This window comes from Geotrypetes seraphini, chromosome 7, assembly GCF_902459505.1.
Source record: "Geotrypetes seraphini chromosome 7, aGeoSer1.1, whole genome shotgun sequence".
Classification (NCBI taxonomy): domain Eukaryota; kingdom Metazoa; phylum Chordata; class Amphibia; order Gymnophiona; family Dermophiidae; genus Geotrypetes; species Geotrypetes seraphini.
The window spans coordinates 114,658,844-114,677,316 of record NC_047090.1 but is presented as its reverse complement, the minus strand read 5'-3'; the positions used below and the strand labels follow the sequence as shown (position 1 = coordinate 114,677,316).

Sequence of the window (18,473 nt, the reverse complement as noted above, 5' to 3'; positions counted from 1 at the left end):
GGGAGACCCGCAAGATGCCTAAGCTCGTCTAAGGGCCTTAGGCGGGCCTTAGGCTGAACCTAGGCGGCCCTACGCGTCTCCCTAGTAGATGAGAAGCTTAAAAATGTAGGCCAGCAAAATGCTGGTCTACATTGTAAGTAGACGCGGCCGCTATACTTATCGCGGCAAGGGATCTCTCTGCCGCTATAAGTATAGCGGGCCGTGGCCCCTGACCGATCACTGGCAGGAGGGTGCCTAAACCCTCCTGCCTGAAGACGCACCCCCCCCCGACACTACCGACCACCCCCCCGACAATATCGGTCGCTGGCAGGAGGGTGCCCAATCCCTCCTGCCCGAAGATGCACCCCTCCCCCCCCCGGTGCTAACAACCCCCACTCCACCAAACCTGTTCTTACAGATGGGTCTTGCACGTCGAGCAAGCAGGCACGCCTCGTCGAAATGAGGCGGGCCCGCCCCTTCCCGGCCCATCCCGCCGAAGCCTAAGGCCTGATTGGCCCAGGCTCTAGAAGCCTGGACCAATCAGGCCTTAGGCATAGCGGGTCCGCCCATCCCCACTTAATCTAAGGCCTGATTGGCCAATCAGACCTTAGACTTAGTAGGGATGGGCGGACCCGCTATGCCTAAGGCCTGATTGGTCCAGGCTTCTAGAGCCTGGGCCAATCAGGCCTTAGGCTTCGGCGGGATGGGCCGGGAAGGGGCGGGCCCGCCTCATTTCGACGAGGCGTGCTTGCTTGCTCGACATGCAAGACCCATCTGTAAGAACAGGTTTTGTGGAGTGGGGGTTGTTAGCGCCGGGGGGGGGGGTGCGTCTTCGGGCAGGAGGGATTGGGCACCCTCCTGCCAGCGACCGATATTGTCGGGAGGGGGAGATCGGTAGTGTCGGGGAGAGGGGTGCGTCTTCGGGCAGGAGGGTTTGGGCACCCTCCTGCCAGCGATCGGTCAGGGGGCCACGGCCCGCTATACTTATAGCGGCAGAGAGATCTCTTGCCGCGATAAGTGTAGCAGGCCGTGTCTAATCTAACCCGATTCTCTAACCCGCGTCTGTAACATGGACGCCGGTTACAGAATCGGGGTTTAGTTTAGGCCGATTCTGAATAGGACGCCTCTCCCGGGCGTCCTATACAGAATCAGGGCCTAGGTGTCTTGCGGGCCTCGCCTTCAATATAGGCGGCCTGCCTGGGGAGCATTTTTTTTTAAAAAACGTGCATCCCGATTGGCTGATTAGACAGCTGTAGGACGCCTACAGCTGCCTAAAATCGGGACGCACTTTTAGAGAATCAGGGCCTGTGTGTGTGTGTGTGTGTGTGTGTGTGTATACATACACACACACACACAGTTTTTGTTGTTGTTATTTTGAACCCTTCTCTCCTTGCCATGTGATTGTTCCCTTTTTACTTTAAAAATGCTTCATAGACCTTAATTCTAACGTCGTATTTATGAAAAATGTTCAGTGTTTGAATTGCTACGATAACTTATGTTCCAGTGCAATAGGGATGGTGTGCTGAACCATTGGGTACTCCATCTGTGCTCACAAGTATACTGTAGAAGATGTTACTTACAGCTTTTCAACTCCTCCTCTACAGTCTCTGCTCCCCCCACCCTTTTCAGTTCTTCCTTTTGCAGACAAGCATGAAGGTCTGATCTGCTCTATTTATTTCTTTTGCAGTTACTTTTTTTGGTTTTTGATCCATTTGCAGTTTTTTACATGACTTCAAGGAACTGTGGTGCCTGCTTGGAGAGGAGCAGGCATTTCAGTCTGCAGCAGGCAGGTATATCCTTCGGGACCTGTACAGACATCCAATTGAAGATTTGTGGAGCTCAGGGTTCCAGGCTCTCGGCACTTACTCATGTCCTTGACTTGGTCAGGAGCTTGAGTTCAGGCTGTTAGGCATCAATAGTGTAATTTGGTGTGCTCACAGTGATGGCTGCAGCTTTGAATCACCCCTCCTTTTCTGTGTCTGTTGCGGCCTGGGGGAGGATCAGTCAGACTGGCAGCCTGAAAATTCCAGCATGGCAGCTGACTAGCAATTTGAGGCAGAGAAGAAGCAAGCTGCAACATTTAGCACATAGTCTGTGAGTACAGATTGTGATAGCCTATAGGGAAAATTGGGGGGGGGAAGGAGAGAGGTCTTGAAAACTGCATTTTAACTGTTTCTGCAGTTAGGTCTTTGGTCCCCCTCCTCTAAAATCCAATTTTTTGTGGTTTTTGGTCAGCACTGAAGCGTTTTTAACCCATTTTTTGGCGCCAAAACACTGCCACAGTGGCCATCTTGGATTTCCAAATTTTTTTTCTAAGTTCTCCAACTCCTTTAAAACACCTTCTTTTGCCTCAAAATTGAAAGGATGAAGTCCTCAAAGCCTAATACCTATATATCATGCCTTATTTGCACTGGATGGGTGGCTGAGGAGCACCCCTGTGCCATGAGGCACGGATGGAAGGGTGGGAGCTTTGGGCTTAGCCTCTCCACAGGCCATGAGGACTGGAAAAAAGCAGATGGGGGTGCCAGAAGGTGGTTCATTCCCCCCGGACAATGGCCATGCGCACCGTAAGAGCATAGATGCTTCGCAGTCCAAGAAAAAATTATTACTCCATCCTAAGACTCTGGTGAGATCTAATTTAGAATATTGTGTACAATTCTGGAGATCGCACCTTCAAAAGGATTTAAAAAGGATGGAGTCAGTCCAGAGAAAGGCTACTAAAATGGTGTGTGGTCTTCATCATAAGTAGTATGGTGACAGACTTAAAGATCTCAATATATATACTTTGGAGGAAAAGCGAGAGAGGGGAGATATGATAGAGACATTTAAATCCTATGTGGTGTAAATGCGCATGAGTCGAGTCTTTCATTTGAAAGGAAGCTCTGAAATGAGAGGGCATAGGATGAAGTTAAGAGGCTCAGGAGTAATCTAAGGAAATACTTTTTTTACAGAAAGGGTGGTGGATGCGTGAAACAGTCTCCCAGAACAGGTGGTGGAGACAAAGACTGTGTCTGAATTCAAGAAATCGTGGGATAGGCATGTGGGATTTCTTAGAGAGAGGAAGAGATAATGGTAATTTGGCCTTTATCTGCCATCATGTTTCTAAGGGGCAAGGAGATTTGTCCTCTCAGACCTTTACTCCAGAGTTTATTAATCTCCTCTGGCAGGCTTATGCACAAGGCAGAGATACCACCGGTTAAGTCCACGGGTGAGTGGCCCAGCGCTCATGCCTCTCTGGACATTCAAAGCTCTTCTTCCATGAGAAAAAAGGCTATTCCTGACTCTGTTGCTCAATCGGACAGGGACTCGGAAGGCGAGGGATCAGATTTAATCTTGACCACACCCTGCACCTCCACGCAGGAGATGTGGTCACTCCTGGTCTTCTCGTTGTGGCTTACAGTATGGCTCTGAGCAGAGCCAGGCCTCTGGATCAGGTGCAGCTTATAATCACTTTCTGCAAATACATGTCTCCTATAATAGGAGACAGGACATGTTATAACAAATAACCAGGAAAACAATTACCAGGCCTCTAAATGTGCCCAGTAGGCCTCTTACCTATAGTATGCTTGGCCTCCCAGGCAGAAAGCCAAGAAAACCCATCCTCTGTCTTCGATAACTCTCCTTAAGTAAATTATGTAGTTTTGCTGATCAAGAAAAAGAATTCAGGAAAAACATACAACACTCTTGCCCAGTGTTGGCAGATGTGCATAAAATGTCTGTTCTACCTTCAGGGTACACTAGTCATAGGCCAAACACACTCAAAGCAAAACAGAAACTAAACTTTAACCTACAGAGGTAATAGTGAGAAAATTGATCCACTCAGGTAAAAACACAAGCCTATAAAAGGTAAAGAAAGAAAGTATAGCTAAGAGAAAAGAACTGAAAAACACAGGTATCTGAAAAATATCAGACTCCCTACATTTTCCTAAAATAGAAAAACACTAATATTACCAAACTTAGAAAAGGTCTCATGAACAAAGAAGTGACAGGCATAGAAGTCTAGAAATAAGTGCAAAGGAATTTGAAATAAATGCAAAGTCAGCATCAAATAAGAATCAATAAGTATGATTATGCATAATAATATGAGAACTAGAATATAGAGAGTTAAGAAAGCAATAAATGCACACAGGACATATTGTTGTTTTCTGGTTTGGTGCAGGAGGCAAGCTCAAAATAAAACTGAAGCATTAAAATAAACAAAAGATTTGTCGGCAAATAATAGAAAATAAAAGCACGGCCTAACTTGACAGGCCTATAACCTGCTTTAGGCATCCCTGTTCAGAAAATACAACGGGACAAATTTAAAAGATGCACAAGATCTACAATCAGTTCTTCCCGTAGAAAAGTGTTATTAGACAAAGGCAAAGAAAATATTGAAGTTTAGCAAAATCTCATAAAGCACAGTTACTTACCGTAACAGGTGTTATCCAGGGACAGTAGGCAGATATTCTCACATGTGGGTAACGTCATCCATGGAGCCCCGGTACAAACCGCTTTAAAAGTGTGTTGCCACTTTAAGAACTTAAGAAAGTTCGCAAATTGCCCACACTGCGCATGAGCGAGTGGCTTCTCGCCCGACACAGGCTCATGGCTCCTCAGTTCTGTAAGCAAGCTAAGAAGCCAACCAGGGAAGGTGGGTAGGTTGTGAGAATATCTGCCTGCTGTCCCTGGATAACACCTATTATGGTAAGTAACTGCGCTTTATCCCAGGACAAGCAGGCATATTCTCACATGTGGGACTCCATAGTTTATTAGCATGGGATGAAGGGAGTGTTGGCCATTAAGAAAATAAATTTTACAAGACTGGTTGGCCGAAGTGACCCTCCCATCTGGAATTAAATTCCAGACAGTAGTGAAATGTGAATGTATGAACTGAGGACCATGTAGCATCTGTACAGAGTTCATCAAAAGGAGTTGAGCGTAAGAAAGCAAATGAAGCTGCCATAGCTCGTACTTTGTGGGCTGTGATGCAACTCCTAGTTGCAGTCCAGCCTGAGCATAAGAGAAAGCGATTCAAACTGCTAACAATATAAATATAGTTCTCTTGGATACAGGATGTCCCAACTTATTAGGATCAAAGGAGACAAAAAGTTGAAGAGATGCTCTATGTGGCTGAATTCTCTGTAAGTAGTCAAGAGTATGAAAAGCTGTTTCTCGAGAATGAGGCTTAGGAAGAACACTGGAAGTATGGTAGATCGATTTAAATGATATTTCGTAACTACTTTTAGAAGTAACTTTGGATGGATGTGAAGCACAACTTTGTCATGATGAAACACTGTGAACGGTAGATCTGCCACCAGTGCTTGAAGTTCACTTATACTTCAACCAGAGGTAAGGGAGATGAGAAAAACCACTTTCCAAGTGAAGTATTTCAGATAAGCCGAACACATTGGTTCAAAAGGAGACTTCATAAGTCTAGAGAAAACAACTACTGGGGTGGTTTCACCTTGAAAAGGTCTGTTAATGAATCTGGACATAACAGGATGAGCAGTTAGAGGTTTACCATCACCTGGGCTGTGAAAAGCATTCATAATACTGAGATGAACTCAAAGCGAAGTGGTCTTGAGGCCTAAATTGGATAAATGTAGAAGAAATCCAATACTGCAGATATAGAGATGGATATAGCATCTTGATGATGAAAAGTACACCAAGTGGAAAACCATGTCCATTTCTGCTGGTAACACTGCTGTGTGGACTGTTTTCATGATGCTTTTAAGATAAGTCTGACAGGATGAGAAAGATGAACCTCAATCCATGTCAATCCGAGAGGTACCAAGCTGTCTGGTGTAAAGCCTGTAGATTGAGATGCAGAAGATATCCATGAGAAGATATGGAAAAGTCTGAAGAGGCATTGGTTCCTTGATACTGAGCTGAGGTAGAAGGGAGAACCAGAGATGCCTGGCCCACCGAGGTTGGCATCAGAATCATAGTAGCCAATTCCTGCTTGAGCTTGACAAGCGTCTCGAAGATGAGAGGGATTGGAGGAAATGCATAAAGAAACTTGTGTGTCCAATCCAGAAGAAACGCATCCGGTTCCAGGCATTGGGGAGAATTCAGCCTGGAGCAACATTGAGGCAACTTGTAATTGTGGGGAGACTTTTCTAAAGGAGTGTCATAAGGTTCTGTTGTAGACCCAGAGAAGTCCTCAATCGAATCAGACGGTAATTCAGATGAAGGCCTTGGCGAAGAAATGTGTCAAGAAGATTGATGCTTACTTAGATTCCGGTACCGATCCCATGACTAGGAAGAAGTATGATGCATAGTTTTTTTTCTCTTTGAAGAACGAGAGAGAGCGATGTTTTCTCTTCAAAGCATGCAAAGAGGAATGATGCTCATTGAACTGTCGTGGAAGAACTGGACCAGTGGTAAGAGGATCGATACCTAGACATGGAACATCAGTGTCGCTCTGGAGAACCAGCTGCGGTACCTTAGGACCTGGTAGCCATGTACTTAGGTTGAGCATCACCCAAATCCCTCAGAACAACGCATCGAGCTGTACCCAGAAGGAAAGCATCGGTACCTCTGGCTTATTTGCCGGTAACAATTGATGCTGCAGCTTGCCCCGAAGAGGGTGACCTCAATGAGGATGCACATTTCAAGGTTGAGGTAAGCCGGAAGGAGGTCGTCGCTGCTGGGTCAGCATCAAGAGACTCGATGCAAAAGTGACCTGCGACGCCGGTTGGGAAGCTGGCGTCCTCTGAACTGCCTTACCAGACGGAGCGATGTCTCCCAATGCTGATGTTGAAGTCTGATCAATGCCCCTGCTGGTCCTGAACAATATTTCATGTTGAAGTTTCTGGACGATTATCGAACATTTTTGCAGGGTAGAACACCGGGCACAAGTTCCACCCGGTTTAGCTTGTAATGCACTTTTAAAGCTATCTATACTGGGGCTCCGTGGATGATGTCATCCACATGTGATACTATGCTGCCTGCTTCTCCTGAGATAATGATACTTATAGTACTACGCAGCAACATGAGTAAAATTCATAAGTACAATTCAAAGAGGGTAAATTAAGGTATAACCACAAAGAAATACAGAGGATCAAAAATATGTCGTGTTGCATCATTCCAAAAAGTCTTTTCTAATGTAAGAGTAACTTGTAAAGTCATAATCCTCTGAGGATCTACAGCACTACTACAAATAGCATTCATAGGGTAATTGTTGTGTTTTTAAGTAGAGAAGTAATCATGAGTCAAGTGGTTCTAAACTACAATACAGGTTTGTAAAAGAATAAAAAGCACGACATTTTCACAATAGAAAGGAAAATGTGAAAAGCCAGATAAATGGCATTACTAACATTAGTACTTAAACAAAGCAAAATCTCTAACAATAATATACTATAAAACTTATGAGCACAATTAATATCAACAATATAAAAACAATAAAAATGTGAATACTCAGCAGATCAGTTGCCTGATGTCAGAAATTCCCCATACCCCTCCTTCTCTTTTCTTCTTCTGTAGGGTTGTCGCCACCTTTGGTATGAACTGAAGGGGCAGCAGAGACCGTGGAGGAGGAGGAGGAATTGAAAAACTGTGATTGACATCTTCTGCAGTATGCTCATCTGCACAGATGGAATACCTATGGTTCAGCATACCATCCCTAATCTCTTTTTCTCAAATGGCTACATTACCTTGTCTTACAGTTGTATTTTTATCTGGCGTTTGAGCTCTGAGATGACGATCAATATGCGTCAGCGATTGGCTGAAATGAAGCAGAGAGAGAAACAGGCAGATAAAGCAACACCGCACAAAACGACCAGCATCAGGTAAAGGGTGAAGTGTTCAGAATGCGTGGCTTTGCCCTTTTAAAGGGACTGATTTTATTTATTTAGATTTAGCTCAAGGTGAGTTACATTCAAATACAGTAAATACCTGAATAGGGGCTTAGATATCAAGAGTTATCAAAAATAACAGAAGAAGGTACAGATAAAGAAGGCACTGGGATAAAGAAAAGAAGATTAGGATGCAGAAGAGAGGCAGCCTAATAGACAGGGAAAGTGTGTCCCTCCGGTGGTCTCAAACTCAAATCCTTTGCAGGGCCACATTTTGGATTTGTAGGTACTTGGAGAGGGCCTCAGAAAAAAATAGTTAATGTCTTATTAAAGAAATGACAATTTTCCATGAGGTAAAAACTCTTTATAGTTTATAAATCTTTCCTTTTGGCTAAGTCTTAATAATAATATAATTTATAGCTAAAGAGACATATGATCAAGAAACTGTTTTATTTTACTTTTGTGATTATGATAAACATACCGAGGGCCTGAAAATAGTACCTGGCGGGCCGCATATGGCCCCCGGGCTGCGAGTTTGAGACCACTGCTCTAATTCATATTTTTATATTTTATATTATATATTGTAGAAACATGATGGCCAATAACGGCCAAATGGCCCATCCAGTCTGCCCATCCACAACATCCAAGTTTCAAATTTTATTAAAAGTTTTGATGTATCGCAATATCATGAATTCAAAGCGATTTACAATTGAAAACAGGGTCTTAATTATTAACTACAACAAACACACACAAACATGACGAACTGATACATAAGGGGAAGTAGGGAGAACTATAATAAGCATAGTAAAGGACACATAAGAGGTAAGTACAAAAGGAGGGTAAAAAAATTGAAAAGTATTGATAAAAATTGAAAAGAAAATTAAAATTTTTTTTTAAATTAAATTTCTCGGAGTCTTAAGACAGAGGACATGTGAGTTTATGCAGAGAATGGGATCAAAAGAGACTCCGATGATTAGGTCTCAAAAGCATCCTTGTACAACCAGCATTTTAACAGTCTTTTAAATTTACTTAGTGATTTTTCTTCCTTAATAAATGATGATAAGGAGTTCCATATTCTGGGTGCTCTAACCGCAAAGATCATATCTTGTCTTGTATTTACTATGCTAAGCAATGGAATTACTAGAAGGTTTTTGTCCTCTGATCTCAAACTTCTAATAGGAATATATGGAATAATGTACCTTTCTAGGAATGATGGGGCTTTAGTTGTTAATATTTTGAATGTTAATAGTGCTATTTTATAGGAGATTCTGTGAACAATTGGAAGCCAATGAGCTTCTTTAAGAAGAGGAGTCACATGATCAAATTTTTTCCTGTTTGTTATAATTTTAATTGCAGTGTTTTGAATTACAGTGGTGCCTCGCATAACGGACGCCTCGCACAGCGAACGCTGCGCACAACGAACTTTATGTCTTGATCCGTACAACGAACTTCGTTTCACACAACGAAGTCGCCCGAGCTGCATCCTTCCGCGCAGGCACTGCGCTTAACTGCCCTCTCTCCGCCTGGTTCCCTCTTGCCCCCCCGACTCCCCGACACGATCGGGGCAAGAGGGAGCTCAAGCCCTCTTGCCCCCCCCCCGACTCCCCGACACGATCGGGGCAAGAGGGAGCTCAAGCCCTCTTGCCCCCCCGACTCCCCGACACGATCGGGGCAAGAGGGAGCTCAAGCCCTCTTGCCCCCCCGACTCCCCGACACGATCGGGGCAAAAGGGAGCTCAAGCCCTCTTGCCCCCCCGACTCCCCGACACGATCGGGGCAAAAGGGAGCCCAAGCCCTCTTGCCCCGCCGATTCCCCAACTCCCCGACAATATCGGGCCAGGAGGGAGCCCAAGTCCTCCTGGCCACGGCGACCCCCTAACCCCACCCTGCACTACATTACGGGCAGGAGGGATCCCAGGCCCTCCTGCCCTCGACGCAAACCCCCCCTCCCCCCAACGACCGCCCCCCCCAAGAACCTCCGACCGCCCCCCCAGCCGACCCGCGACCCCCCTGGCCGACCCCCACGACACCCCCAACCCCCTTCCCCGTACCTTTCTGTAGTTGGCCGGACAGACGGGAGCCAAACCCGCCTGTCCGGCAGGCAGCCATCGACGGAATGAGGCCGGATTGGCCCATCCGTCCCATAGCTCCGCCTACTGGTGGGGCCTAAGGCGCCTGGGCCAATCAGAATAGGCCCGGGAGCCTTAGGTCCCTCCTGGGGGCGGGGCCTGAGGCACATGGGCCCAACCCGACCATGTGCCTCAGGCCCTGCCCCCAGGAGGGACCTAAGGCTCCCGGGCCTATTCTGATTGGCCCAGGCGCCTTAGGCCCCACCAGTAGGCGGAGCTTTGGGACGGATGGGCCAATCCGGCCTCATTCCGTCGATGGCTGCCTGCCGGACAGGCGGGTTTGGCTCCCGTCTGTCCGGCCAACTACAGAAAGGTACGGGGAAGGGGGTTGGGGGTGTCGTGGGGGTCGGCCAGGGGGGTCGCGGGTCGGCTGGGGGGGCGGTCGGAGGTTCTTGGGGGGGGGCGGTCGTTGGGGGGAGGGGGGGTTTGTGTCGAGGGCAGGAGGGCCTGGGATCCCTCCTGCCCGTAATGTAGTGCAGGGTGGGGTTAGGGGGTCGCCGTGGCCAGGAGGACTTGGGCTCCCTCCTGGCCCGATATTGTCGGGGAGTTGGGGAATCGGCGGGGCAAGAGGGCTTGGGCTCCCTTTTGCCCCGATCGTGTCGGGGAGTCGGGGGGGCAAGAGGGCTTGAGCTCCCTCTTGCCCCGATCGTGTCGGGGAGTCGGGGGGGCAAGAGGGCTTGAGCTCCCTCTTGCCCCGATCGTGTCGGGGAGTCGGGGGGGGGGCAAGAGGGCTTGAGCTCCCTCTTGCCCCGATCGTGTCGGGGAGTCGGGGGGGGCAAGAGGGCTTGAGCTCCCTCTTGCCCCGATCGTGTCGGGGAGTCGGGGGGGCCAGAGGGCTTGAGCTCCCTCTTGCCCCGATCGTGTCGGGGGTGCCAGGGACCACACGGAGTCACCCACCGTACCACCCGATTCGGGTAAGCGCAGGTATCGGTGGGTGGCTTATTTGCGGGGGGGTGCCTTATTTTACATTTTTTTCTAAAAAGGGGGGGCTGTCTTATTTGATGGCCCTGCCTTATCATCGGGGAAACACGGTAGAAAAAAAAAAAAATGGACAGTTAAGTCCCAGTTTTTGCCGCTGAGACTCTGCCCTCTCACTGTAAAATTAGACTCTACTTAGTCTGTCTTTAAATTTAAAAAATGTGTGTTGTTTTAAAAAACAATTATGTTTTTAGATGTATCTAAATAAAAATAATAACCAAAAATTTATCTTTTTTTATGTCATCTTAGCATATTTTATGCTGCAGAACGAATTATTTTGTTTTACATGTATTCTTATGGGAAAACGCGTTTCACACAACGAACGTTTCACATAACAAACTTGCTCCTGGAACGGATTAAGTTCGTTGTGTGAGGCACCACTGTAGTTGTAATCAACGGATTTCTTTAAGAGCTACTCTTTTATAGAGCAAGTTGCAATAATCTAACTTTGAAATGATCAGCGAATGTGCAAGGATATTCAGTGATGATGAGTCCAAGAAAACATCATTTGATCTGATCATTCATAACCTCTGAAAACAACCTCTTACTACTGAATTAATCTGATTGTGATATGTCAATTTTTGATCCAGAATAACCCCTAAAACTCTAATCTTAGTGACTTCCTGCAATTGGATATTATTTATGTTGATTGGGACGGTGTTTTAGTCCTTCTTTCCAAGGGAAGTGTATTATTTTAGTTTTAACTGTATTCATTACTAGTTTATTTTCATCAAGCCAGTCAGAGATTGTACTTAATTTCTTATTGATATTTTGGAATTCCTCTGTGGAATATGAGTCTAATGGAAGCAGGAGTTGAATATCATCCACGTAGGCAAACGTTGTAAACCCAATAGATTGACAAAGAGTCAGTAGAGGGGCTAAAAAGATGTTAAATAGTAAACAGGATAATATCGACCCCTGTGGGATGCCATAGTTGGTAGATATCAGGTCTGAGGTGGAATTATTAAAGATAACATTTGATGATCTTTCTGAAAAATAAGACTGAAACCATTGAAGCACAGTATCACTAATTCCAATGGATTTCAGTCTTTTTATAAGGAGATGGTGATCAATGGTGTCGAATACGGAAGAAAGGTCTATGGATATGAGGAGAACAGATCGGTGATGATCTAAAAAATAAAGGATAGCTGTAGTCATACCTATCATCGAGTGTCCTGTTGAGTAGTATTTCCGGAATCTTGTTTGATTATATTGTGCTGTAATGATAATAATTTATGTAAATGCATCATCTTTTGTGCACAATTGAAGTTTTAAAAATGAATAAAGAATATTAAAGGATGCAATACTCCCGTTTTATCTATAAATTCGGATATCTGATTGAATACTACCTTTTTGGTCAATTTTGCTAGGAATAGAATTTTAGCTATTGGTTAAAAATTTGTGATGTCATTATGATTTGCCTTTGGATTTTTGAGAATTGGGTGGATTGTTGTTTCCAGGATTTTGGAAGAAATCCTGTTTCTGGGCTGCTGGTGATGATTTTATGTATAAGTGGATATAACTTATTAAAAAGATGTTTTAAGACATGGGATAATTTCAGAGTTATTGCTTTTTAGATTTATGGATTGAAACAGCCGTTGAATGTCGCTTATAGATGGTAAATAGAACTGGGCACATTTTGAAAATGGCAAGATATTATCAGGTTCTGTAGGGTCTAGGTCAGTATTTGATCTGAATTGGCTTCTGATATTTGATGATTTTTTTTCTTTAAAATAATGTGCTAGATCTTGGGTGGTGATTGTAATAAAACTAAACTAAACCTTAAGTTTGTATACCGCATCATCTCCACAAAAGTAGAGCTCGACACGGTTTACAGGAATTGATATAGAAAGGAACTCCAATGAAGAGGGGAAGGACTTAGTAAAGAGGAATATAGAGGGACTTAGCATATCAAAGAGGGGGGGAGTAGTTACAATTTAGAAAAAAGCCAGGTTTTCAAATGTTTTCGGAAGCGATGGAGGGAGGTCGTACTCCGAAGCGGGGCAGAAAAGCCGTTCCACAGCTCGGTGATCCTGAAGAGGAGGGATGTCCCTAGTTTTCCTGTGTGGGATATGCCTTTTAAAGAGGGTAAGGATAGTTTGAATTTTTGTGTGTAGATTTGGTGGAGTTAGGATTCGAGGAGATCCAAGATAGTGGGAAAAGAGGAGGAAGGATACCGTGTAGAGACTTGAAGGCTAGACAGGCGCATTTGTAGTGAACCCTAAGGATTACTGGGAGCCAGTGAAGCTTAGACAGAAGCGGGGAGACGTGGTCGAATTAGCTTTTTGTGAAGATTAGTTTAGCTGCGGTGTTCTGAATCCGCTGAAGTCTGAGAAGGCTTTTCTTTGTTAGGCTTAAGTAGATGGAGTTACAGTACAGTTACAGAATCAATATTACTTTGGGGTTTAAACATAGTTAATGATTTTAAATTTGAGAATAACATGGCAGAGTTTTTGCCTTTCCAATTCTTTTCTTATAGTACTCTTTCTTTGCAGCATTTATTTTAATCTTATAGTGGTTTGCTTGTTCCTGATATTTTGATAAATTCAAAGGTGTTTTAGTCCGACGCCATTTTCTTTCAAGAGCACGTAATTGATTTTTAATTAATGTTAACTCGGCTGTATACCAAGGGTTTTTTATTTTGTTTGTTTTTTGATCGAGATTAATTTTGTTGTAGTAGTTGCCAATTTATTTAACAAATCTGTGCAAAACTTATCCCACTTGGATAATTGGTCTTAAGTAACAGATTATCAAAGTCATTGATGTTCATCTTGATAGCTGAGGCAACTGATGAATCGTCTGGATTAGTGTAGTCTCAAAAAGATATTATTTGGGTGACCTTGAGACTAAGTTTTTTGTGATTGAAAATATTTTATTGTTATTAGATTGTGATCATACCAGGGTACAGGGTAGATATTTGGTACCGAAAAGTTTGACTTTAGGGAGTTTGAAGTCAGGATCATATTATTATTATTATTAGGATTTTATATACTGCCTATCAAGGTTATCTAAGCAGTTTTACAATCAGGTACTCAAGCATATTCCCTATCTATCTATTGTATGACCAGCAATGTATGTTGGTTTAGAAATCATAGTGACTAGATTTAGATCATAGATGAAATCTATTAAATTAGATGGGGTGGGACATAAAGAAGCAGCATTTCCAATTGGAGATTAGTGTTTAATCTGAATTGTAGACATTCAATAGTTGATCTTTGTGGTGATGCATGTTTATAAGGAATATTTATAAATAACAGCAATCCCCCCGCCCTTCTTTCCTATCCGATGGTTAAAGTAATATTTGAAGCCCAGTGGAGATGCATATCCGAGGTAGGCTTCATCCCCCTGGGAGAGCCAGGTTTCTGTAAGAGATCCTACATGCCTGTCCCATGCTATATTGAATACAGTCTTCATTTCCACCACCTCCTCTGGGAGACTTACATGCATCTACTACCCTTTCTGTAAAGAAGGGCAAACAGAATGCTAGGAATGATAAAGAAGGGGATCATGAACAGATCGGAGAAGATTATCATGCCACTGTACCGGGCCATGGTGCGCCCTCATAAGAACATAAGAATTGCCGCTGCTGGGTCAGACCAGTGGTCCATCATGCCCAGAAGTCCGCTCATGCGTACCTAGCATATGTAACACCCAGGGCCCATCATTTTTTGGCATCCCCCCATCTGTACGAAAAACATGATTTTTAGTAACAAGCCACACATCACACATGAGTACCTAGGAAAAGGCAGCATCTTACATATTGCAGTGAGCAGTACATCCATACACCCATTGTAAAACTAAACAAGCCAGACCAGCACAGATCAATCCTACACCGTCAATCCTAACAGAAAACTATGTCTTTCGAACACACAGAACACAGAAAACACCTTCGCCTAGTATGGAATATGTCATCACAAATTAACCCCTCCCCCTTTTACAAAACTGTAGTATGGATTTTAGCCACAGTGGTAACAGCTCTGACGCTCATAGAATTCTGAGCATCAGCGCTGCTACCACCACGGCTGGCGCTAAAAAACGTTACACAGTTTTGTAAAAGGGGGGATAAAATAGAAATACACAGCTTCAATGCTCTAGCTCAGGGGTGCCCAAACGTTTTGGGCTTGCGAGCTACTTTAAAATGACCAAGTCAAAATGATCTACTAACAATAAAATTAAAAAACACAAAGCACACTATACGCTGAGAAAATGTTAATTATCATTCCTATTCTGGGTTTTTTTCAAAGAGGTCAAGGCAGATGACTCTATGCATTGTCACCTCAGTAACAACCATACAAAAATAGACAAATATACCCCCCTCCCTTTTTATTAAACCACAGTAGCAGTTTTTAGCACAGGGAACTGCGCTAAATGCCCAGTGCTGCTCTCGACGCTCATAGGCTCCCTGCGCTAAAAAACACTATTGCGGTTTAGTAAAAGGGGGCCATAGTGCAAAATATAGACAGCATATATAAATTCAGACACATTTTGATCACTAAATTTAAAATAAAATCATTTTTCCTACCTTGTCTGGTGATTTCATGAGTCTCTGGTTGCACTTTCATCTTCTGACTGTGCATCCAATCTTTCTTCCCTTCTTTCAGCCTGTATGCTTCCTCTCCTCCAGACCTTATTCCCTCCTCCAACTTTTTCTTCCTCTCTCCCTGCCCTTTCTTTCTTTTTTCTCTCTTGATGCCCCCTTTCTTTTTTTCTGTTTCCCTTCTGTCTCCCTGCCTGCCCCCTTTCTTTCTCCCTACCCTCCACAAAGCTACTGCTGCCACCATCGGGGAAAACAGGCCCCAAAGCCACCGCCGCAACCATCGGGGAAAACAGGCCCCAAAACCACCACCGCGGCTGCCCCAAGCTCTCTCTGCTTCCCACTGAGCCAACCAGCAATGCCCCGACGTCAATTCTGCCGTCAGAGAGGAAGTTCCGCCCAGCCAGGCAGCGATTGGCTGGCCCAAACTTCCTCTCCAACTGCAGCCTTAGGGCGGGTGCACAACCGGGGCGGACCGCCCCCCCCCCCTTGGTACGACACTGAAGACATGGCAGCGGCTCCTCTCACGAATCCCCACCTGCGGCGGAAGTCCGATGCAGTTGGGGATCTTGAGAGGAGCCACCGCTGCATCTTTCAACTTTAAAATACAGGGCCACCGCCGCTTCCTCTCACCTCTGCCCGCCCCCGAGTGTGTGACAGGAGAAAGCGTATGAGCGACGCCACTGAAAATAGTGAGCGATCGCTCATGCGCTCACCTTAGAGGGAACACTGGACTCATGACTAAGTCCTCTCATCCTGCATTTTGATATTGAACTTCACCATTCTGTTATCACTAGATATTAAATGATCACCCGCCGTAATCTCAGGAACACTTCCCTCATTTGTAAGCACCGAAATAGTTCTATATCACGTGGGTTCCGTTACTAATTGCCAGAACAATTCTTCCTATAGTAAATCCAAGATGATCTTGCTTCTAGATGATTCCATAGCTGGGACGGTCCAATTGACATCTGACATATTGAAATAACTTACCAGTAGTACTTCCCCTTTCCTAGCTATCTTGTGAATGTCTTCAAGTAAATCTTTGTCCATTTTCCATTCCCTCTTTCCAGATTAACCCACATTGCTGCTTCTCTGTGCCCTACATCTTGCAATTCTGTCACTTTAATATTATTCTTAATATATAACTCAACTCTTTTTACTTATATACTAGCATAAAATGCACATCTATGTCTTTGTCTATCCTCCTGAATAGATTATAGCCAAGTATAGCTACATCCCAATTATGGTTCTCCGTGAACCATGTCTCTGTTACTGCCACTAAATCCAATTCAGCTTCTACCATTATAGCCTCTAGATCTGGGCATCCTATATAATAAAAGGCTAACTCGCGCATGCGCACTCCTATTTGCGTGCTTCCATGATCTGTAGTTCCTTGGGCGCATGCGTGAGTCCCCAGCCTTATTCCCAGCACCTACCTTGGCCGTCAGCAGTGGCGGCTCATCTCCTGTGGGGACCTGATGTGTGCTGTGTCCGTCCGTGGCTGCGGCTTGAGGCGTATGCGCCAGTTAGGTGCATCGGACGACAGGAGCGGCGCTGGTGGCGGATGGCGGGAGGAGGGCTCATGGTCCTGCCGCTGCTACCGCTCCTGTTCACAGCGGCCTGCACGTCGCCGACTCCCCCCCTTCCCGCAACAACCGTTACCGCTCCTGTTCAAAGCGGCCTGCTGAGATTCGCGGCCGGCTGTAACGAACCTCGCAGGCTGCTCTCCACATGGTAGCACGTTCCCTCTGAAGCGATCGCGTCAGAGGGAACATGCTACCGAGTTGGAGAGCAGCCTGCGAGGTTCGCTAAAGCCAGACACCATCGCAGGCTGCTCTTTACAGGAGGATCAGCCACCACGGGGATCGTGAGAAGAGCCGCCGAAAAAAAACCTTCAGCCACATCAGGCCAGCCCGTGGAAAGGGAAGGGGGAGGGGCCAAACGGAGCAGGGCAGCTCACGGTAAGAGAAGGGAATTGGGGGTGGGGAAAAATGCTTCTACTGCTTCAGCAGGGACCTGGAGGGGAAGGGAAATACCGCTGCTGCTTCTGCAAAGGAAAGTGGTGGGGGGAGAGAAGGGAATGGGGGGTGGATGGGGGAAATGCTGCTACTACTTCACAGGGATCTGGAGGGGAAGGGAAATATCACTGCTGCTTCTGCAAAGGAAAGTGGGGGGGGGGGGAGAGACAGACAGACAGACAAAGGAGGCCAGGGAGAGAGACAGACAGAAATAAAGACAGACAGGGGACCAGAGAGACAGACAGACAAAGGGTGCCAGGGAGAGAGAGAGAAAAATAGCAGGAGGGAGAGAGACAGAAAGAAAGAAAGAGACAGGAGCAGGGAGAGAGACATAAATAAAGAAAGACAGACAGGCATATATTCTAGCACCCGTTAATGTAACGGGCTTAAACACTAGTTGGTATATAAAGCTTTACAGCTATTACTCTTCTGTCTCATTTAATAATGGTATTTGATGCCTTATATTCCTGAGAGTTATTAATTACCTTGAGTATTTTACACCCATCCCCAGTACATTTAGTTTAAAGCCCTCTTCAGTACATTAGACAATCTGTTACTAAAGACACTTTGTCCCTTCTTTGAAAGATGGACACTATCTCTGCTGAGCAGGACTTAGAAAATTATTCCATGGTCTAAGAAACCAAAGCACTCCCATTGACACCATCCACGCAACCACGCATTCAGCTTCTGGAAGCATGTTTCTCTCATTTGTCCTTTACCTAAGACAGGAAGGATTGAAGAGAACACTGCCTGTGCACCTAATTGCTTCACCCTCTGTCCTAAGGCCATGAAGTCGCTTTTGATGTGTTCAGTCGACTACCTAGCAGTATCATTTGTGCCAAAATGGATGAGTAGCTTAAGATAATGGTCCTCAGGCTTGATGAGTCTCGGCAAACATTCTGCTACATCTCAAATCTTTGCATCAGGCAAGCAGCACAGTTCTCTTGACATAATGTCCGGACGGCAGATGGGTGCCTCTATATCTCTCAGAAGGGAATTGCCAACCACCACTACCTTTCGTTTCTTAATGGCTGCTACTTCAGCAGCTTTGAGAT

At 45.2% G+C, this 18,473-nt stretch overlaps 1 protein-coding gene across 6 annotated transcripts in view; it reads left to right on the top strand.

Moving 5' to 3' along the window:
* The window catches only part of MAPKBP1 (mitogen-activated protein kinase binding protein 1), a 363,581-nt gene that overhangs the window by 253,016 nt on the left and 92,092 nt on the right, over positions 1-18,473 (top strand). For all 6 annotated transcript variants that reach the window (XM_033951898.1, XM_033951899.1, XM_033951901.1 and 3 more), the window contains exon 20: positions 7,629-7,751. In XM_033951898.1, the coding sequence (XP_033807789.1) occupies positions 7,629-7,751 (123 nt within the window). The remainder of the gene's footprint in view (positions 1-7,628; positions 7,752-18,473) is intronic.